This window comes from Arachis duranensis, chromosome 10 (genome assembly GCF_000817695.3).
Source record: "Arachis duranensis cultivar V14167 chromosome 10, aradu.V14167.gnm2.J7QH, whole genome shotgun sequence".
Lineage (NCBI taxonomy): Eukaryota > Viridiplantae > Streptophyta > Magnoliopsida > Fabales > Fabaceae > Arachis > Arachis duranensis.
Genome location: NC_029781.3, coordinates 95,920,874 through 95,943,969, shown reverse-complemented (window position 1 = coordinate 95,943,969; position 23,096 = coordinate 95,920,874). Strand labels below are relative to the sequence as shown.

The 23,096-nt window shown below is 31.6% G+C and overlaps 1 protein-coding gene and 1 long non-coding RNA gene across 5 annotated transcripts; both read left to right on the top strand.

Moving 5' to 3' along the window:
* Positions 1-1,509: 1,509 nt before the first annotated feature.
* Positions 1,510-4,936, top strand: LOC107471100 (probable pinoresinol-lariciresinol reductase 3). Of its 4 annotated transcripts, XM_052255137.1 has the most exons (7): positions 1,510-1,763; positions 2,451-2,694; positions 2,785-2,988; positions 3,265-3,306; positions 3,391-3,438; positions 4,166-4,418; positions 4,679-4,933. In XM_052255137.1, the coding sequence occupies exons 2-6, from the start codon at positions 2,553-2,555 to the stop codon at positions 4,267-4,269; spliced, it is 540 nt and encodes a 179-aa protein (XP_052111097.1). In that variant the 5' UTR covers positions 1,510-1,763; positions 2,451-2,552; the 3' UTR covers positions 4,270-4,418; positions 4,679-4,933. The 4 variants fall into 4 exon arrangements, 2 of the variants coding, with proteins under 2 accessions (XP_052111097.1, XP_052111096.1); XR_008003833.1 differs by having other exon boundaries at positions 2,451-2,663; positions 2,785-3,306; positions 4,679-4,936; XR_008003831.1 differs by having other exon boundaries at positions 2,451-2,663; positions 2,785-3,438; positions 4,679-4,936.
* Positions 4,937-4,944: 8 nt separating this feature from the next.
* On the top strand, positions 4,945-5,664 carry LOC127739655 (uncharacterized). Its single transcript, XR_008003834.1, has 3 exons — positions 4,945-5,025; positions 5,131-5,357; positions 5,437-5,664. It is a non-coding gene; the product is annotated as an uncharacterized LOC127739655 (long non-coding RNA).
* Positions 5,665-23,096: the final 17,432 nt, after the last annotated feature.

Below are 23,096 nucleotides of genomic sequence, written 5' to 3'. Positions count from 1 at the left end.
CATCACTATATATATTGTTGAATAAGTTTACCAGGTTATGTCCACTGTTAGTGTAATGCAACTATGCACGTTTATTAATAAATTTCCAGGTTATATTTTATTCGTTGTCTTACATTTTAATTTTAATATATCGTTATGATCGAGTATGAGACTTTAATTTATTTTTGTTCTTATATATATTGCGTGATTATTTTATATTTCACCTATTAAAACAACAAACTGGATCTAAAACAAACCACCATTTAATTTGTATGCCAAAAACAGGTTTAATAAGGTTAGATCAGTTTCACGTATATATAACTATAACAATAGAACCAAAAAAATCCTCATAAATTTTATGCTTAATTTGTTTCTTAAAACACGTTCTCTTCTTTAATCATACGTATATATAGTACTACTACTAGAGTATATATGATGAATTTGTAAAGAATAAAACATTTATTAACAAAAATCTTCATTAAAAAAAAAAAAAAAACTCTACCAAGAACATTTTAAACTCTACAAAGAGGATTCTGTTTTATTAAAACATTGCGATCAATATTATCCTTAAAATTAAGTTTGCATTCATGCACTTCGATCTGAATGCCTATACTTTTTCATAAAACGAAATCTCCACATCAACACTCAAACCCTATTTTTTCAACTTTTCTATTGCACCTCTTGTACCTTTTCCTCATCTCATTCTTCTTCTAATTATTATTATTATTATTATTATTATTATTATTATTATTGAGAATTCAAATAAATAGAATTCAGAGATCATCATCATCAAAATACGATTTAGAAGAGGCATGAAATTATAAAATAAATTAAATTTGGTAAATTCTACGATACAATACTGAAATCTATTTTAATTCCTCACATGTAAAATTGTAGTGACTCATTTTTAATTGCAACACATGTCTACATAAAACACTAATTTTTATATATGTAGTCTTTTATCCGAATTAGATTATTGACACTAATTATAAATACTAATTATAGTATTAAAGATAAAAATTTTATAATTGAAAAAATTAAAAATATTTATTTTATTTATTTTAAATATTATATTGTTAATGTATAAAAAGATTATGCCATCTAAAGTTCAAACCAAAGACAACAAAAATAGTTTGTGCATTAATTTCCGCTAAACTATTACACATTTTTATGAATTCATGCCACTACTAGAAAACTAATTATTACAGACGGATATTTCTGATGGATTTTATCCCACAGAAATACAGACGAAATTTTAGAGAGATTTTTTGTTGGAAAATAAAAAAAATGAATTAGCATAAATTATAGGCAAAAAAGAGAATCTATCGATAATTCTGTCGAAAAAATTAATTTTTTTCGTGGAAAATGATTACAGACAGAAAATTTGTCTGTAATTAAATGGACAAAAACGTTGTGTATTATTAAATTATTACAAACGAAAAATCCGTCCGTAATTCAAAATTTTCCGTCGAAAATATTAAAATAAGAGTTTAATTCTTGTTCCTCTCTTCATTTCTCAGAACACCCCATCCTTCGCGGGCTCCTCACCCATCCCCTCCAAATCCTTCATCGGCGGCACCTCTCACCGTTGCACCGCCGTTGTCCGAAGCTCCATCACACCCCTTTCCCAATCTCTCCGTCACACCCGTTCACCAGTCTCTCTCTTTCAGCTTCGACGCCGATGAATTTCGCAACCCTCTCAACACCGTTTTCTGTCGCTGCTCGTTGAAGCTCGTTAGCGTCGTCGCCGCTTCTACCTTTTCTTCTCATCGCCGTTGATTCAGGTAGGCTCCGTCATCCCTTCCGATAACATTGATTCTCTTGCCATTGTATCTGCTCTGTTCTGAAAACAATTTAGGATTTTGTTACAGACACACAGATGGCAAGCTTTATGTGAAGGAACTCCAATTTGTTGAGTATTAAATTGAATCAGATTGGGTATATTTTGGAATGAACTTTGTTGAATATGCATTCTACCTGTTTGTTGTTTTGTCTATTTCTGACTCTCTGTTGTTGTTGTTGTCTCTTTGGGGTTAGCCTCATTCTTCAGGATAAATTAGGAATAGATTTTATGTGTGTGAAAGTGGAATGGACTTGTAGGGTCTCGAAATCCATAGAGATCAATGGTAAATTAATTTGGCATAAGAAAACATGCTTGTGCTTTTCAGTCAAATAATGAGCCTTTCAACCTTCAAGTCCTTATGTTTATTTGTTAACATTCTCTTAAAATGCTGATTCTTTAGCCGTTTCTAATGTTCTACTTCAATTTCTTGCGGAATTGGTTAGTTTAGTTTTGGAGCATCCGTTTCTAAAGCTGTTACCAACAGTCTTACTATTTTCATTTATTAAGATATATGCTCCCACCATTTCTGATCTGCAAGTGAGTGTGTAGTGCCAATAGTCCTTGTATTATTGAATATTTGAATTGTAAGATATGTTCAATGATGTGTTGTTTATTTTGGTCTCTTCAGAGATTTATCCCAGCTGAATTTGGAGCAGACCCTACCAAAGTTCAAATATATGACTTGGAGGATGGCCACAATTTATACGCACCCAAACTCAAAATTTGCCAGATGGTTGAGGCCGAACACATTCCATATACCTGCATTTGCTACAATTTCTTCATGAAGATTTTGCTCCCTTCTCTTGTTCAGCCAGGCTTAAATGCTCTTCCTAGTGACAAGGTTACCATATTTGGTGATGGGAACAAAAAAGGTCTATTTGATCGAAGATGATTGCTAATTTCTTACCACGTAATTATTTTTCTTTTTGTTTGATGCTTATTCATGAAAGGTTTCTTTGCAGGCGTATTTGTTAAGGAAAATGATGTCGCTGCCTTCACTATTAGCACAGTTGATAAACCCCGCACCTTGAACAAACTGTTGTACTTGAGACCTTCAAAAAACATTTGTTCTCTGAATGAACTAGTCGAGATGTGGGAAACTAAAATTGGGAAGAAGCTTGAGAAATCACACATCTCAGAAGAAGAGCTGATCAAGAAAATTGAAGGTAATACTTTGACTTCAAATTGATTGTGACTATGTTGCTGCTTCTTGTCACTTTTGTCAATTAAGCATCAAGATTCTAGATGGCATGAAAAATCATCTCATGTTAAGACTGACAGGGATATGAAGTTTCTACTTAGATATAGAGAAATGTAAGGAAAACTTCTTGTCGCTTTAGTCTGAAACTTTCAAACCCTCAAAACTTAAAGGGGTTTGGTTTTGTTTCGCTTCCATTGTGTTTCACTCACTCTTCGCTTTCAATTCATCCATTCCCAATCAGAATCAAAATCAGAATCAGAATCAGAATCAGAATCAGAATCAGGTCTCAGCTTCGAACCCTCTTTCCTTACTTATAATTTGATTTTCATTCTAATCGTACCCTAATATCTCCTTCTCTTTGTTTCAGCTGCTTCTTTTGCTATGGCTTCCACTTCCCAAAAGGAAATTATTTCTGGTTATACCTCTATTCCTATTCCTATTTCATTTCTGTATTGTTCGCGGCGCACCACGGTTTCTAGATTTGTAGCTGTAATTACATCTGTATCAGTTTCTAATTTCACACTTTGTTGTTGGATTCGTTTCTTTCTACCCCCAATTCCGTGATATTTTTTTAATCTATTCTAAGTCGAACTTTGCTCCATGATTTTTCGATTCTTTGTTTCTCTGTAGATTGTGAAAATCAGTTCATTATGCTTGTTGTGCATCGAATTTAAGATATGGTTTTGGTAAAAGTTTTCTTGCGTTATTAGGATACGATCATACAAAGACTGGCAATTTTGGCATTTACTTTGGTAATTGAAAGTCTCTATATATATTCGCACATTCTTTTATGAAGTCAAAACGAGGAAATTAGTATTACCACTTGGTTCCTCTGGCTCCCTTCTCGTTTCTTTCATGATTTTATAATACCTGCTCTTATTACTTAGGATTTGTTTTTGTCTACTGTTTCCTTTTAGTGGAAACCACCATGTGAACATTCTATTCCATTTTGTTAATTTTTTTTTGTTATTTTGTATGTGTATGTGTGTCTAGTGTGTCTTTTTTGTTTGTATATTTCCTAGATTGTTATCGTTAATCTCTTTTCACCATTCAATTGCTTTTGTACTTACAATGTTAAATAACTATCTTAGGTTCTTCGATCTTAAATTGCATTAGTTTAACACGGGTGAATATTTTATTAGATGGCAAGGCTGCTTTAGCAGAGAAAAAAATTCCAAAGATGAAACATCTTCGAAAGATTCACAGGGAGAACAAAAAGCTGCTTCTAAATCTTTTGTTTGTTTAGATGACAAGGCTGCTGCAACAGAGAATAAAAACTCCAAGGATGAAACATCTTCGAAAGATTCACAGGGAGGACAAAGAGCTACTTCTGGATCTGCACCTGGGTTTCCACCCAACCCTTTTGATTTCTCCGCAATGTCTGGTTTGCTCAATGTATGTCAATGTCTCTTTTATTTTGATATTATATTATATATATTATGTCTGCTAGAATTTGGAAAAGATTGGCCATGTTATTGTTAATGAGCATTTTCATTTCACTTTATGGGCATGTTTCATCTTATAGAAAATATTATTTTTGTACGTGCTAGTTTTTTTCGATCTTAGTGGTGCATTGTTTTGAAGCAATAGTGAGACAACAATATAACCATGCATTTCAAGTCCATATTACTAATGCTAAAATCCGGAATGCATAGGATCCAAGTATCAAGAAACTGGCTGAGCAGATAGCAAAAGACCCATCGTTCAATCAAATGGCTGGGCAGCTTCAGAAAACTTTTCATGGTGCAACACAGGATAGTATCCCTAGCTTCGATAATTAGCAACGTTATTCTACCATGCAGCAGGTGATGCAGAATCCTAACTTCATGACCATGGCTAAGCGCTTGGGTAATGCATTGATGCAGGTATTTATAAACTTCTTGTACTCTGTTATATAAAATAGCTATTGGTTGATAACATAAATGGCACGCATAAAAGAAGATCCATCTTTGAAGCATATTTTAGATGAGATAGAGACTGGTGGTTCTGCTGCTATGATGAGGTTTAGATGGCAAAATTTCTTATCTTTTTGGCCATTTTCAAATTTCTATCAGTTCACTATTTTCTGAATTTTAAATAGTTTCTGAAGTGTTTCTCTTTTGTGCAGATATTGGAATGATGAGGACGTTTTGCGGAAGTTGGGACGGGCCATGGTGCCATCATTTGTAGTCTGGTTATTCTTTCTTTTTGGCCGCAAATAAGTCAAGAAATAATGAATGGTACCACTATATTGGGCAAGGAGTCCTTTATAAGAATTTGCACGAGTTGTAGAAAAAATAGATATGGTAGTGCTTACTACTTCAAGGGAGCATCTTCTGTCTGCTGAAAGCAAGGGTATGGTAGTGCTTACTACTTTAATAGTTTTATCAAGATAACCGTGTTCTAACTTGTGATCTTGGTTGAATCTTTTCAGGTTTGCTATGCAGAGATATAAGTCCAGCTGGATTTCGTTTCTATATTAACCTGACTTTAGAGATTGCTAAGCAAGTAAAAAGACGTGCTGAGGTTGCAAGGTAAGCTTTCACTTTAGTTCACTACACTTGTATTATATAACGTTGATTAATGATTGAATAAAGGATAAATTTAAGATGCCAAGATTGGGTTCTACTTAGTTTTTTTTAACACATTAGTTGTATAGTTGATTTAACCAATTCGGGTTTTAATTCTATTTTAGTCAGAAGATGCCAAGATCAACTTTCAATGTGGAGTTTGATGCTGCCAATGCAACTTAGTTATCCATTAATATTTTAGATTATCCCATCTTTAGGTGTTAACTGTAATCTGTGACATTAGTTAATGAAGGAGATCCATGTAACTTTGGGATGGTCATCTTATTTTTTGGGGTATCTTTTTATTGAGATAGTGAGATATTGGATAATGGTGTTGAAAAATAACATCCAATTTTATAGGTATCGTGTAATGAATATTATGTTTATCTATGAATATTATGTTTATCTATGTGATTTTTGGCTTTTTTTTTTCAATTTACAGTGTGTTTGATAGAGTAAATTTAGAAAACAAATCTAAAGTATTTATTTTGCAATGGAAAAATTAAAAAAAAAATTCTATTTTACCTTACTGATAGATTTACAGATAGATTTTCTGTTTGTATTCAGAGTGTTGGGTGATTTTCTAAGGTTCAAATTATAGACAGAAAATCTGTCAGAAAATCTGTTGCCAATTATCGACGAAAAATCTGTCAGAAAATCTGTTTGTAATTACAGACAAAAAATCTGTCAAAAAATCCGTCTGTAATTACAGAAGAAAAATCCGTCTGTAATTACCGATGGAAAATCCGTCGAAAAGTTTGTCGTCTTCGGGAAATGGATGGAGAAGTTACAGAGAAAAAATTTGTCAGTAATTTCGTCGGTAACAAAAAATTCGTCTGTAATAAAGACTAGATCTAATGACTATTATGCTTAAATTAAAACAAAATACATATTCTCTAATATTTTTCTAATTTTTATATTTTATATTTTTTAAAGAATATTATTGTAAAAAATAATATATCAGCACAATTATAAACATATATTATTATCATTTAATATACATTATTAATTTTTAAATTGACTTACGATGGAAATTAGAAGATTAAAGTATCAATTATACTAAAACTATTTCTTAGCTTTCATTCTAATATTTCTAAATTCTAAAGTTGTATTCTAAGTGTAATTATGGGCATTGATTAAATTTAATTTTCATAATAAAAATAATAATAATATAAAATAAATATTTTTTAATAAAATTATTAAAATATCATATATTACTTCTCAGCAAATTTTGACAAAATTTAGTTATCAAAATAACAAAAATACAAAAAGAATACATATATTATTTTAAAGAAGATCAATAAAATAAAATTCACAAATAATAATAGATAGAAAGTATTGTTTAAGACATTCCTTTTTTAGTATCAGATTTAATATTTTCGAACAGACAATGGAACCACAATATAATAGCAGATTTATTCAATCCAAAAGTCTTAGCAGCTATTATTAACACTACCATTAACGAGTGAAGATAAAATTATCTGAATGAAGAAAAAGAATAGTAGTTATTCAGTTGCAACCGACTATCCGACGACGTTCTAATTTAATCACCCATCAATTGAATGCCTCACTAAACGATTTCAAAACAAACAGATATGGTTGAATTTTTGAAAATTGAAGTGCCAACTAAAAATAAGAAATTTTATTTAGAAGGTACTACACGAAGGTATACCTGTTAAACAGAAGCTCCATGTCAGAATTCAGAGGTCAACCTGCTCTACCCCAGATGTATCCTGGTGGAAGAAATGGTTGTTTATTGCATCTGGACATGTGCAGACTCTACGGAAGCCTGGGACATTTTTGGAATCACAGTGCCGACCTGCAAAAAAGAAGCATGAAAATAGTGGTTAGCAATCCATAACAGAAGCAATCAAACAAGGCTTACTACGGATGAAAAAAAAAGACCTAGCAGCAAATCTATGCTGGTAATTGTGAAAAACGAGGAATGAGATCGTGTTTGAGCAGAAACACAGATCTCTATTGCATTGCGTGAAAAAAACTCAAAGATAAGTGAAAGAGATAGAACTTACAAGATGAATTTTTTTCAATTTTGATTGTACCCCTGTTCGAAGAGGACTTCCTTTAGTTACATTGGTGGATCTTTTCCTATTCTTTTTTTTTCTTTGTATGTTATCCAATTGGACCTTATTGCAATGAAATTTACTATCTTAGCAAAAAAAAAATAACCATTTAAAAGCAGTTAATATAGGATGCTAATCTCTTTTCTGAATTCAAATTCTGGTAAAATAGATTTTTCTTATTTTTCGACATTCAATTAGTCATTCCATTCTTATAAAAAAATTAATTGGTGATGACTCTAAATCTGATCTAATAGCATAATATTTTTAAAAAAACAATGAATATCCTTTTTAAATCTCAGTCGTCTATTTTGAATTGCACGGTCCTAGACGGAAATGTTACGTTACTTTCTGGCTCATTTGTCGCCATTAGTAGAAAAATCAATAATGAACAAATTCAAAAAATTCTCTGATAATATAATTTCACAAGTGGTGAAAGAATTACTCTTCTCTACAAATTTTCATACTCACCACACTATGGTGATGAGGCAGAAGCTCACACCTTGTGAGAAAGAGAAGCTCAAAAAATGAGAGTTGGTTTAGAGCGGAAGATCCAAACTCTCCATCATTCATGTGAGGCATTTTATTCGCGTACATGCATGCCTTTGGCGGCATTGCTTATGAAGGAAATATGCCAATTGATTTCTTTTCAAACTAACTATACACATCAGCAAATAAAATTTACTGCTAAATTCCCTATTAGATTTTCTAGTTCCTATTTTTGTATATCTATATATCACACTTGAGTTATGTTACGTATACATTAAAATCAGCCACTAAAATCAGTCATCAATATAAAATATATACTAGAATACAAATACATATTAAAAATAAGATGAAAATTCAGATGCAGTTAACTTCATATGAAGTTGATAGTTGAGAATTGTTAAATGATTTGATAGATTTTGACTAAATTGTCATCTAACGGCTATCAACTATCAACTTCACATGAAGTTAAATGCACCTGAATTTTTACCTAAAAATAAATTAAACTACACATATATTTATATACAAATACATTAGTGACTAATTTTAGTAATTGATTTTAATGTACAAATAACATTTTTTATCACAGTTTTAGTCACCTATATGAATAACACTATATACACAGTTTTTTGTTAAAAAATTATCCTAATAAAATGAAAGGTTAAATTTTGTTCATGAGTTTAAAATAAATAAAAATAAATTTAAAATTATATTTTTTAAAATAGTTGCTGTGTAATTTGATTTTTTTATTGGACATTTTTGTCCAGTTATTTATTAAAAAAGAAAATTTCCTGCTCCTTATCTTTTGAATAATAAAATTTATAAATACAATTTAAATCTTCAAAGTGTTTCTCTTCGATTCCCATTCAAAATTTTCTAAAACCAAACTAACAAATGCAATTTTAGTATGTATCTTACGATAATATTATCTATTTTAATATTTAATTAATTTTGGACTTTTACTTTAAATATAATTTAAATAGTTCATTATTCTTTCTTAATGTTTTTGGAACAAAATATATTTTTTATAGTAGTTAACTTTATAGTGATTCTCCCAATAATTAATTGATACACATGCCATGCATATTGAATATATGAATAATAATAATATTAATTAATTAATTATAGTAGTTAACTTTATAATAGTCTCCCAATAATATTTTTTCGGTGTTTTAAAAATTGATGCATTGACCGATGATATTTTAAAATTTGAAAATTCTTAGTACTACTAAGATGCATGGACAGGTCATAAAAAATAATATTGTCTCTTTAAAATTAAATGTTCGTAATTTTCTTTTGGTAAAAATAGTATCAAATTGTTCTTTCTCAATAATTTTGGTCAAAAGTTTTTATAATAAAAAGAGGTTGAAAAATATCAAATTTGGAAATGTTTGTATGCTCTCAAAATTTTGATTTTATTAAACATTGATGTATTTATAGTATTTTAAAACTTGGAAATATGAAGAGTTTGCAAAGATCATGGCAAATTTCTAATCCTTTCACCTTACAAAGAACTTCTTTTCACGTTGTAAAACTTAGACCTAGTCATATTATTAGCACCCTATTAAATGGGTCATATAGCTCATCGTTAATTATTTTTGTCTTTTATGGATATTGAAAATTAACTATGAATATTGAAACTATTATATCTTGGATACCACTTTAATAAAGACAATAAAAATATTTTTTTTAAAGATGTTTATATGTATCATGTTATTATTGGACATCTTTATTAAATCGGTTAATAATTTATTTTTTAATAAATCAGAACAAAATCGGTTTATTATAACAACAATAATAAACTCAATTGTCTGCATTATAATTATTAGACCCGATTTGATCCGATCGAATTACACAATCTAAATCGAATATCTTTAAATTTTTTGATAAAATGACAAATATATATTTGACTTTTTGTTTGCAGACATTTAAATCCCTAAAAATTTAAAAATACAATTAGATCCCTAAAAAAAGTGGGTTTATTATTATTATTATTATAAAAAATTGGTTTTATTCTAATTTGTTAAGAAATTCAAAAATAATCAGTTCATTAATACGTTCAACAATAATAATGCAGCACGTAAGCGTCTTTACAAAAAGACGTTTTACGCATCTTTATGAAAGTATTCTATCAAAAAAAACCCAAAGTACTATGGTTTAACTATATAAGTAGATGATTCGAACATTGCTAACACATCAATTCGAAAAATAGAATTCACTAAAGTTTTATTCTATATCATTGTTTGCTTTTTTTTTCTCCTATCACTTGTTTATGACACTATAGATGCTACTAAAATTAATCATTTTAAGGAATTTGTCGATCGTGATGTTCAAGTTGATGCAAATTCAATCAAATAGTAAAGTATCGCCATGGTCAATTTTACGAGGACTTCTTTTTATAAAATATTCTTTGTCAAAAAATGTAGGTCTTGACCATAATATTTTAGTTGATTCAGATCTAATCGACAATAAAGTGTTATCACTGTTAAATTCATATAGACTTTTTCTTACAAAGTACTCTTTTTTAAAAATGTAAGTCTTGACCATAATGTTTCAATTGGTCCAAATTCAATCAGTAATAATGTGTCGACATTGCCAAATCTACGTAGACTTCTTTCTGCAAAATACTTTTTTTTTTAAATGTAGTTCTTGACTATAATATTCCAGTTATTTTAAACTCAATCAATAATAAAGTGTTGCTGCCAAATCAACATAGACCTCCTCTTGCAAATACTCTTTTTCAGAAAATGTAGGTCTTCGATCATAATATTATTCTAGTTGGTCCAAAAACAATCAGCAATAAAGTGTCATCATTGTCAAATCCATATGAACCTCCTCTTACAAAATATTCTTTCTAAAAAAATTTAGGTCTCGACCATAATGTTCCAGTTGGTCTAAATCCAGTCAGTAATAAAGTGCCGTTGCTGCCAAATTCACATGGACCTCTTCCTGTAAAATATTCTTTTTAAAAAAATATATATAGGTTTCAGCCACTTGTGTGAATCCTTTGGCAACAACTCTTACCTTGTGCACTCCACTGTGTCATCCACGTGATATTTGGTACGAAATACCCATTTACAGCCAATCGCTCTCTTTTCAATTGGTAAAAAAGTTAGCTTCTATGTCTTGTTTTCTTCTAACGCAGTTATTTAAGCTCTTATTGTCTCTTGCCAACAAGTTTAAATGATTGCATCCTTATAGGTTTTAGACTCTAAATTCTGAATAGCAACAGAAAATGCAAGATGTATAGGAGAAAGCCTAATATAAGACAAGACATTGGAGAGAAGATACCTTTGAGTAGTGAACCGCGATGAGGGTGAAACAGTGTTGACGATTTGTCACTCATAGTCCTGCAAGTATGCAGATGGTTTAGTTTGCCTAGTTGATCTCCTTACATCAGCAACTTCGAGGCATGATGGAGGATTTAGGTTGAGTAGCAGAATTATGAGTTGAAAACTCTTCATGTGATGCAGACGTGGATGCCAAATGATCATGAATTTCAGGAGTGGAGAAAATTTCTTCAATTTTATTTAACTCAGATAAAGCATGATCATGTTGATGACTAAGATTTGGGTGATGCAAGCTTGGTCGAGAGGCTGCATCATCAGTGTTTAAAACCTGAATCTAAGTCCCTTCCAAAAATTCATAATCAAAAGGATGAGATGCAACATGAGATGAATTAAAAGAATTTGAAAAATTGTTATCATTGGAATTATTGGAGTGACAGTAGGAAAAACAATTCTCATAAAATTGGATATTTCGAAATAGAAAAATCTCTCGAGTTTGCAAATCAAAGAGCATGTATTCCTTTGTTCCCTCCCTGAATCCAAGATGCAAACACTTTCTTGCTCTTGGATCCAACTTGCCTCGTTGTCTTGCAAGGCTGCTAGCATATGCCAAATAGCCAAAGACTTTGAAGAAGGAAAGATTTGGCAGAGTCTTATAAAAAACTTGATATGGAGACTTATCATGGAAAAAAATGTTGGCAATCGATTAATTAAATAAACTGCATGTCCAACTCTGTAATTCCAAAAAGGTTTTGACAAATGTGCATGAATCATGAGAGTTCTAGCCACAGCAAGAATATGCTGATGCTTGCGTTCAACAGTGTCATTCTGCTATGGAGTTTTCACACAAGTTCTTTGATGAGATATGCCATTAAAACTGTAAAAATTAGGCATTAAAAACTAAGGCAAATTATCTGTGCGAATTATTTTAACCACCGCATTAAATTGAGTTTTAGCAAAACTGACAACATTCTTAACTAATAAAGAAGCCTCGACTTTAGTAAGAAAATAATATTTTTCACTTAAAGAGGGAATAGAAACAGGTCCCCAAATATCAACATGAATGAGATCAAGTACATTGGCTGCAGTTCTAGAATTAACAGAAAAAGGCAATTGCTTTTGTTTGCCACGATGGTAAGAATGACATGGTTTTGTATGTTTTTATAGTCAATAAACTCAAAATTCTTTTGTAATGCAACAAGCTTATCATGAGATGGATGTCCTAATCTAACATGCCACAAAGACTGTGAAAAATGGCTACGGGAAGTTGCTGTGATGTGAGGGAGAGCTTTAAATTCTTTGTGCAGAATGTACAAACCATTAACATTGCTAGCTGCACCAATCATCTTCAAAGTATGTAGATGTTGTATCTCACAAGCCTTGTCAGTAAAACTCATTTTGAAATGTAAAGATGTAGTAAGTTTTGAAATCGATATGAGTTTGAAGTTAAAAGTATGAATAATAAACAATGCATTAGTGAGGAAAAAATTGTTAAAAATATAATAGTACCCATGATGCAGCTAGTAATGAGTGTTCCATTAGGTAATTTGACAATGATTGGATGAACTTTGAAGTAGTTTTGAAAATTAGCTAGGGTATATGATATATGGTTAGTAGCTCCAGTGTCAAGAATCCATGGCTTGTGTTTATTAGTTGAAATATTTAGAGCTTTCACATGAGAATCAAAATATAAAATATGTACCATTCTATCTTTATAAGGAGAGTGATTGGTTGTGGCTGAAATTTAGTTGACATTATGAGATTGAGGCACATCTTGTTTGCTAAGCAAGGCTAAAAGAGCTTCTCGTTGCTCTGGAGTAAATTTATTAATGGTTGGTTAACTTCTAACTAATTGTGGAGCATTGAGATCATTATTTTCATCTTCAGGAGTGTCTGCTGCAGTCATGCAATTGAGGACAGGAGACCTTTTCTCAAATCGGAATTTGAAGTTAGGTGGATAGCCATGCTTCTTATAGCAATTATCCATAATGTGTCTTGATTTTTCACAATGAGAGCATTGTAATTTGATGCGATTTTGTCCATTTTTAGACTAACTTCTACCTTTGCTGTTAGGTTGAGAAGAAGAAGCTGCCTTTCTTATTGAGTAATCATTGACAGAATTTTGTTCACACTAGGCAAATCATCCATTAGCATGACCTGTGACTTAACAGTGGAATATTGCTCTCCAAGGCTACCCAAAAAATTGGTAACTTTGTCCTCTTTCTCGTGTTGCCTAACAATGCTTAACCCACATTCACATTTAACACAATCACGGCCAGGTATAGTTCTAAAATCATCAATATCTTTCCAAAGATTTTTTAGTTTGACAAAATAAGCAGTAACAAACAAGTCCCCTTGCTTTAGTGCATAAACTTTCTCATTTAATTCAGCTACTCGAAACCTCTATCACCGTGATAATAACGATGCTTAAGATCATTCCATAATTTGTAGCCTATATTGTTTCAAAGAACATTCTGATAGATGTCTGGACCAAGAAAAAGGTTAATCCAAGCAACTATATAGGTATTGCACCGTTGCCGTACCTTGAAATCAGAATTAGTTTTCTCAGGTTTTAGGATGGTGCCATCAACAAATTCAATTTTACTTTTAGATGTAAGAACATTAATCATAGCTATGCTCCAAGCACTATAATTGGAACCAGTAAAAATCACATTAGTACTAGGTATACTTGAATTTTTAGAAGAAAATATGTAATAAGAGCTTGAAAGAACTTAATTAGGATTCGTCTTGTTGATATGCCTTTGGATCTACGCCACTTAACTGAAGAACGTTGCTGTTGAGTTTAGAAAACTAAACTATGATTAAGATGATGACTAAATATTATTAGGTTATTATTAAATTGGTTGTATGATTTATTTGATTTAATGTGCAGAAAAATAAGTTAAATAAAAATGGATCAAAAAACCTAAATCCCATTTTCTTTCTCGGTCGCGTTCTTCTCTCTCGCCATTTCGCTTTATGAATAATAATAATAATAATAATAATAATATAAATTTGATTAAATTTAAATTATTATAAAATTAATTCAATTACTGATAATAAAATAATTTTTTAAAAATAATAAATTCTAATTTTATAAAATAAATTATAACTTATTTATATTTATATTTTTAAAATTGAAAGTCGTTCTAAATGTTATGATATATGTTCAAAAAAAATGTTACGACAAAAATCGAAAGAATTTGTCATACAGCAATAGATCTTGTGAATTTAATGTTTAAGTTATTTACTTTACTTTTACTTTACTTTATAATCCTTATTGTGTTAAGATTTAAGAGAAAATTTGTTTACTCAAAATTTTTCTTTTTCTTGTTTGTATTTTTTTTAGCTTACAATCATTTTTTTATTTAAAAAAATGTATCATTTAATATTATATATATTAGTTTTAAAAAATAATATCAAAATTTATTGAGAATTTTAATAAGTTTTTATTGACGTTATTAGTTAAGGCTGAAAATAATATTGGAAGCTTATAACCTATTTCATTGTGCGATTCTATTTTTTTTTTTATCTATAATATTTTTCAATTCGACGACAGGTTAAAAATTAATCCATTTGTTAGTGAAAAATGAAATTGGCACTTGTGAAAAGGCTTCTAAGGCCTTTTTTTTTTCAAGTAAAAGTTCATGCGAACCAAAGCTATGTAACGTGTATTCTTTCTAAAAACGGGTCTTTGAAATTTTCAAAAATATTAGAAACAATATACATGTATTCCTTTTTATTCTGTGCAATAGTAAGCAGAATGATTATACAATTATTTCACTAACAATTTTAATATAAAAGGCTGCGAAATTGCATGAAATTAAAATATAATAATTTATTCGTATATATTTGCTATTCATACTTAGCTTATTTTGCTTTATTGAGTTTTTGAATAATTTTAAATAAAGACAACGTATAAAAATTAAACTAAGACCATGACAGTCGCACTGAAATTTAAACTTAAGATGTCATATGTGTTATCTAAATTTTTTCACTACAAGTATTATTCATTTTTTATTTAAATTCAAATATATATATATATATATATTTGCATAAATTAACTTGTGCATGCTGTGACAAATAATTTTTATTTTTAAATATAAAACATAATTTTAAATCATGGAAATATTTTATTCATATGCTAAAAAAAAAACATAAGAATGGTTAATTATTTTGTTATTAATTTGTCTTTCAATATATTAGATAATTAATAAAAAATAAACCAACATCAATTAATAATAAAAAATTCAATATTCATTCATAATTTTTTTGAAGTTATTCTTTTATTATTATTTTTTCTTTCTTCTTTCCAAAACTTCAATTTTACCTATCACTACAAGTTACCTACTTCCACCATCAGTCATTATCGTCGCTACTGGTCACCGCCTTCGGTGACCACCGTACTGCTGTCGTCGGCCACCAATCACTGATCACCTTAAATTATAAATAATCTCATATTATAAATCATAAATTCTAAACCTTAAATCCTTAATTCTAAATCCTAAATTCTAAATTCTAAACCATAAATATTTATTCCTAAATAATAAATTCTAAATTCTAAATTATAAATTCTAAATTTTAAATCCTAAATTCTAAATTCTAAATTTTAAATCTTAAATTCTAAATCCTAATTTTGTTATTTTAGTTTTAAATTTTTATTATTTTTAATTTTAGATATTTTATCATGAATTATTTTCTATTTTGTTGGCTAAAAATAGTTGGTAATCAATACTTTGTCTTTGTCTTCACTTCTGATGGTTTCAGTGGCTAAGAGAAGGGGGTTGAATCTTAGCCCCTTTTTCACTTCTGAACACTTGCTGGTCTTTGTAAAACTTTCTGGAGACTTTTTGACTTTTGTCTCGTCCCTAGCCACGAGACTTTTCTTTTTGTCTCGTCACTTAGCATGAGATATTTTTCAGTTTTATCTCCTGTGCAGCAAAAACATAAATAGAGTAGAAGAGAGAGAAAATTACACCCAGATATATCCTGGTTCAGCTGCTAAGTGCAGTGCAGCTTACATCCAGTCTCCATCACAAAGATGATGAAATTTCACTATAATCATTCTTGATTACAAGCACCAATTCTCCCTAGGAACTACCCTTCCTATCTGGGACAAGTCCAGAATCTAATCCCAAACTGAACTTGACTTGGTCACTGCCAAGATTTCAACTGTAAAGTGCTAACCCAACTTACAAGGAGATTTTCACAGAATCATGAAATACAACATAGATGAACAAAGGAACTCTAAGGACATGTATGGCTTTTTCTTTTAATTTTGCACTCTCTGCCTTTTTCCGCTCTATGGCTTTTTCATACAAACCTCACTGTTTGTCTTTTTCCATGAGACTCAAGACATGACAAAATTAAACAGAAAAATTGCAAAATAGAATACATTAAAGGAGAAGAAAAACTGTTAGCTCAGGTAGCTCTAAGAACTCTGTGCCTTGTACTCTCACTCCTTTCTCCTTGCTTCAAACCCTAACAGTTCACTCTTACTTATAGAGAGAAGCCTTCACGGTTAAAACCAAACAAACCAAACTAAACTTCTTCTTCTTCAAAAACAAAAATCGGTTCGGCCAGAGAGAGAGAGAGAAGAGATAACTCATGCAAAAGCCAACATGCAATTACCTCTAGTCCTTCCTTGGTCATCAATCTTCATTAATCCAAGCGCTCCATCCTTGGCTTGCTCTCCAAGATGAATTTCTGGCCCTTGATGCTTCATGATGATGATAGCTTCATCTGCTCCAATCTCTGCCTCCTCCATCACGTAGCCACTGTAGCTACCTCCTGTGGTGGTTGAGCAAAATCAGAGATAAGCCATCCCTCCAAAGATCTTCTCCTTGCTGGCCGAGATCTTCTTCTTTCTTTTTGGGTATGAAGAGCTCGAGATTACCTCACCAAATCTTACCATTTTTGGTGAAAAGCTCAACCACTACATACTTTATGTTTTCTTTTTCTTGCCATCATTGTGATGGTCTTTAGCTTGCTTCTAGCTTCATCTTGATAGCTTGTAAAAGCTTCCATGGTTGCTGTGATGAAAGTGACCGAAAGTGAGAAGCAAGTAGAAAGAGAAGAGAGAAAATATTCAATGGATTTGAACTGAATGCAAAGAGAGAGAAGAGAGAGTAGAAAGAAAAGCAAAGCTATGGAAGCAATGAATGTTGTCAACTAAAATCAATTAAAATCAAATTCCCATACTTTTGCCATGTAACGTGCCCAACTCAATAAATGCCATCAAATCAGATTTTTTTTGTTCCATATACCAAGGCATTCATTAAATCCATTTAATTCAAAATTTGAATTCCAACCATGGAATGAGTTGGTGTCCGTGGGAAGCATTCATGTTTTACTTTCTCTTTATTTTCAATTTTGGACCTAACCTTTGTTGGTCTTGCAAGGATTTTAATTGGGCTTGCTTCTTAAATTTTTAGCCCAATTATTATTTTAATAAATCAGCCACTTATATTAATATTTTACATAAAGGCTGATTATTTTAGTCAATCAAATTGGGCTTCATGCATTTTTTTGTGCCCATTGATAAAATATGCATATAACAAAATTATTAATTAATAAGTGTGGATTAAAAATCAAATTAATAATTTTGTAATTAATTGTTTTAATAATGTTTGATCATCATCAAATTGATTTGGAGTTTTTCAAACTCATCAATCTCCCCCTTGATGACAAACATTATTAAAGCTGAATTGAAAAGAATTTGGATTAGAAAACTCCCTTGATGATTTAGCCAAATCCTCCCCCTTTCAGTTGTTCAAAATGCTCCCCCTTAATGTATGCCTGATTAACACAATATTCAAGAAAGCAAAAACTGTGTACAAGCTCCAAAGGATTCCTAAAAGATAAAAATTTCAAGAATTTAGATCCTTTAAGAGCGAGCCATATTTTCACAAGAAAATATTTTTCAAACACCTTAATAAAATTTCATATTCCAGTCAGCACACATGCATTTGAGCAAATGATTTTATCAATGACAATCAAAGCTCAAGTCGATTAATCCACTAACACAAAGTGCTCAAAACAGAGCCAGATCAGAGCATAAAATAGAGCAAAACAGGGCAACAAATTATACAAAGAAAAATAAGTTAATGAAACATAACAGTTTCAATTCAGCCCTTTTTCTCTTCTCCCCCATAATAATTCAAGCATAAAACAAAATAGCATCAAGTTAAGTTTGGTACAGTCATCCAAGACAAATGAAAATAGTTTCCCTAAGTCAAATACACACAGAGCAAAATAACAGAGTATTTAGCAGCAGCAATAGGTAACCGAAACTCAACATGTTTAAAAATATTTCCTGCCAAACAATTCAATCAAGCAAAAATATCCAACAACATAAAGTTCAGCCAACATATCAGATCAAATAAAATTGGCAGGCAATAAACATCAAACGGGCTAGAGTCATGGAGTGGGTAAAAGAAATTGGTTGGGCCCATGATCATTAATATCAAAATCTGTCTCCCCCTGTATCAGTGCCAGTTCATCACGTCCTCAATTTTGTCTCCTGATTTCCTACGAGCCAAAAGCAAACAAAATAAAAAAAATTCACAAATTCTCAACAGAACTTAATTCTATCATTCCCAAACTATTTCTCAAGGTGCAGAATCTGTCTTCACATAGGGGCTTAGTGAAAATATCCGCAAGTTGATCTTCGGATTTTACAAATTGAATATCAATAATTCCCTTTTGCACATGTTCTCTAATGAAATGATATTTTATTTCAATGTGCTTTGTTCTTGAGTACAAAACAGGATTTTTTGAAATATTTATGGCACTCATGTTGTCACAGAATAAGGGTATACTATTGATCTTTAATTTGTAATCCTCTAATTATGTTTTTAACCATATTAATTGTGAACAACAAGTAGAGGCAGAGATATATTCAGCTTCGACAGTGGATAGAGCTACTGTGGCTTGTTTCTTGCTTGACCACATGTTGAGTGAGCTTCCAAGGAAGCAACACATGCCTGATGTGCTTCTTCTATCCACCCGATCTCCCGCATAATCTGCATCACAAAACTCTACTGCACAAAACTCTTCAGATTTTGGGTACCATAAACCATAATTACTAGTTCCCTTAATGTACCTAATGATGCGTTTAACGGCTGAAAGATGGGATTCTTTTGGGTGAGATTGAAATCTTGAGCATACACCCACACTTTGAACAATATCCGGTCTAGAGGAGGTAAGGTATATGAGTGAATATATCATTTCTCTATACCTTGTTTCATCCACATCTTTGCCATTATCATCCTTTTCAAGTTTTATGTTTGGATGCATTGGTGTACCCATTGGTTTGGAACTTTCTAGACAAAATTTTTTGATAAGTTCATTTGCATACTTTCCTTGGTGAATAAAGGTACCACTAGGAGTTTGTTTAATTTGGAGGCCAAGAAAGAAAGTTAGCTCTCCCATTAAACTCATCTCAAACTCACTAGTCATGAGTTTTCCAAACTCTTCACACAAGGACTCATTGGCCGATCCAAACACAATGTCATCAACATAAACTTGAACTAGGAGGATATCATCATTAGATACTTTAATAGATAAAGTAGTGTCGGTGGTACCCATTTAAAAATAATTTTCCAATAAGAAGGCACTAAGCCTTTCATACCAAGCTCTTGGAGCTTGCCTAAGGCCATAAAGGGCCTTTAATAGTTTGAAAACATGATTTGGGAAATCTTTATGTTCAAAACTGGGAGGTTGTACCACATACACTTCTCTATCAATAAAGCCATTAAGAAAAGCACATTTAACATCCATTTGAAACATTTTGAAACCCTTATGGGCAGCATAGGCAAGAAGCAACCTAATTGCTTCCATTCTAGCTACCGGAGCAAAAGACTCATCAAAATCTATACCCTCTTCTTGATCGTAACCTTGAGCCACTAATCTAGCCTTGTTACGAACAACTTTTCCATCCTCACCTAATTTATTTTTGAACACCCACTTAGTACCCATAACTTTCTTACCATCCGGATGAGGTACTAGTGTCCAAATCTCATTCTTGTCAAATTGAGCAAGCTCTTCTTGTATGGGTTTGACCCATGATGGATCTTCAAGAGCTTGTTTTACATTGTTGGACTCCAATTGTGACAAGAGGGAAAAATTGCTTGGTTCAGATTGCCTTTTGGTTGAGGATCTTGTTGTTACACCTTGAAAGGGATCACCAATGATAAAGTCATGAGGATAATCCCTCATGGACTTCCATTCTCTGGGTTTCCGGATTGGTGTTGAGCTTTGATGAGCTTCTGGGGGTCTCACTGTTTCAGTTTTTCGTGCTGGATCAGGAGACAAAATGAAAATGTCTCCTCCAATCTGACGAGACAAAACTGGACTGGCAGATTCTTCATTTTGAGCAGACTTGGAATTTTCTTTACTTGTTTCAGCTTCTTCACAATCTGATTCATTATCTATCACAGTACTGGGAATGAAATTAGAATCACAAAAAGTAACATGTATAGATTCCTCTATGGTCCTATGTTCTTTGAGATAAATCCTATAGACCTTGCTAGTAGTGGAATATCCAACAAACATTCCCTCATATGATTTTGGATCAAATTTACCAATATTTTCTTTGTTGTTTAGCACAAAATATTTGCATCCAAAAACATGAAAATACTTAAGATTTGGAGGGGTTCCTTTCCATAGCTCATAAGGAGTTTTCTTTAACCCTTTTCTAATAATGGTCCTATTCAAAATGTAGCATGCTGTATTTACAGTTTCAGCCCATAGGAATTTTGGAACCTCATTTTCACATAACATAGCCCTAGTCATCTCTTGAAGGCTTCTATTCCTTCTTTCAACAACCCCATTTTGTTGAGGTGTTCTAGGGCATGAAAAATTATGAGCAATTCTAAAGTCATCACAGAATTTTTTAAAGTCTTGGTTTTCAAATTCCTTTTTGTGATCACTTCTCAAATGTGCCACTTTTAAATCTTTTTCATTTTGAATTTTCTTGCAAAGGGTTGAGAAAGCATGAAATGCATCATTTTTATGAGCAAGAAAAAGTACCCAACCAAATCTAGAGTAATCGTCCACCACCACTAGACCATAGTGTTTACCTCCTAAACTTTGAGTTCTTGTTGGACCAAAAAGATCAATGTGTAACATCTCTAATGGCCTTTTGGTTGAAATTCCATCTTTTGGTTTAAAAAAAGATTTTACTTTTGCTTAATTGACAAGCATCACAAGTAAGATCCTTATCAAATTTGATACTTGAAATTCCTCTCACCAAATTTTTCTTAACTAGCTTAGAAATTTGGTACATGCTAGCATGACCCAACTTTCTATGCCATAGCCATTTTTTAGATTCAAGAGAAGTAAAACATGTTACATTTTGTTCTTTCAAGTCCTCAAGAGTCAATCCATACACATTATTGTATCTTTTAGCCTCAAATAAAATATTCCCAGTTTTTTCACAAACAACCAAACACACAACTTTCTAAAATTGACTTCAAAGCCTAGATCACACAATTGGCTTACACTAAGTAAATTATGTTTCAAATCATTTATAAGAAGAACATCATTTATACAAGATGAAAAGCTTTTACCAACTTTTCCATTATCTTTCCTTTTCCATCATCACCGAAAGTGACAAGTCCTCCATCATACTCATCAACCTTTATGAAGAAGGTTGTCTTTCCGGTCATGTGCCTAGAGCATCCGCTGTCCATGTACCACATATTTTCCTTCCGTTTGGATGCAAGGCACACCTACAAAACAAGCTCAAGTGACCTTAGGTATCCAAATCTTCTTGGATCCTTTCATGTTAAACCATCTCTTATGTCCTAGTCCATTATAATCAAAAACAACTTTGCAAACTTTATCACCAATCATCCTTTCACCAAAAAAAAAAAAACATTGAATGGGAAAGTGGCCATTTCGATTGCATAATCTACAAAATCTTGGAGTTGTTGTTTTGTTAAAGTAGGTTGGATTTTGAAACCTTGTGTCATTAGAAGATGAAGCAATATTTCCAAAACAAAGTTTTTCAACAGATTTGAAAGTCTTTTGAAACCCCAAGCCAGCTTTATCAAAAAGTGGTTTTTGACTAGCCAAAATTTAATTTAAATTTTCAGAATTCTGAGTGAACTTGGCTAGGTCATTTTCAAGGTTTTTGATCTTTTTTTGCAACTCTTCATTCTCTTTAAAACAGTTTATATATGCAAAAATAGAATGGTTATCATAAGATGAAGATCTTCAGTGTTAGGGTTATGAAAGACTACTTGTTCAATGCTATCTGCATGAGACATGGTTGTGACTTGGTCTCGGATTCTTCATCACTGTCTGAGTCATTTTCCAAGTCCTCCCATGATGCCATCAGCCCCTTTTTTTTCCTTTTGGCTTCTCTTCTTTCTTCAACTTAGGGCAATCTGTCTTGAAATGCCCGGTTTCTTTACAGTTGTAGCATGTAACCTTGCTGAGATCCTTTCTTTATTTTCTAAAGCTGCTTCCTTTGCCTTTCTCCTTGGACTTCATCATTTTCCTGAATTTTTTGACAAACAACACAAACTCATTTTCAAAAGAATTATCACTGGATTCATCATCAGGGGGTTAGTCACAGATGTAAAAGCAATTCCTTTCTTTTTTGAATCTTTTTTCAAATAAGTATTTTCAAAAGCAAGTAAGTTTCCTCTCAAATCATCACATGTC

What these genes read in the sequence shown, in the direction of transcription:
- LOC107471100 (XM_052255136.1), top strand. Translation starts at nt 2,553, where the DNA reads ATGGTTGAGGCCGAACACATTCCATATACCTGCATTTGCTACAATTTC. An exon ending in TGGTGATGGGAACAAAAAAG is followed by an intron (nt 2,695 to 2,784) that starts GTCTATTTGATC and finishes GTTTCTTTGCAG; the next exon opens with GCGTATTTGTTAAGGAAAAT. An exon ending in GCTGATCAAGAAAATTGAAG is followed by an intron (nt 2,989 to 3,264) that starts GTAATACTTTGA and finishes ATTCCCAATCAG; the next exon opens with AATCAAAATCAGAATCAGAA.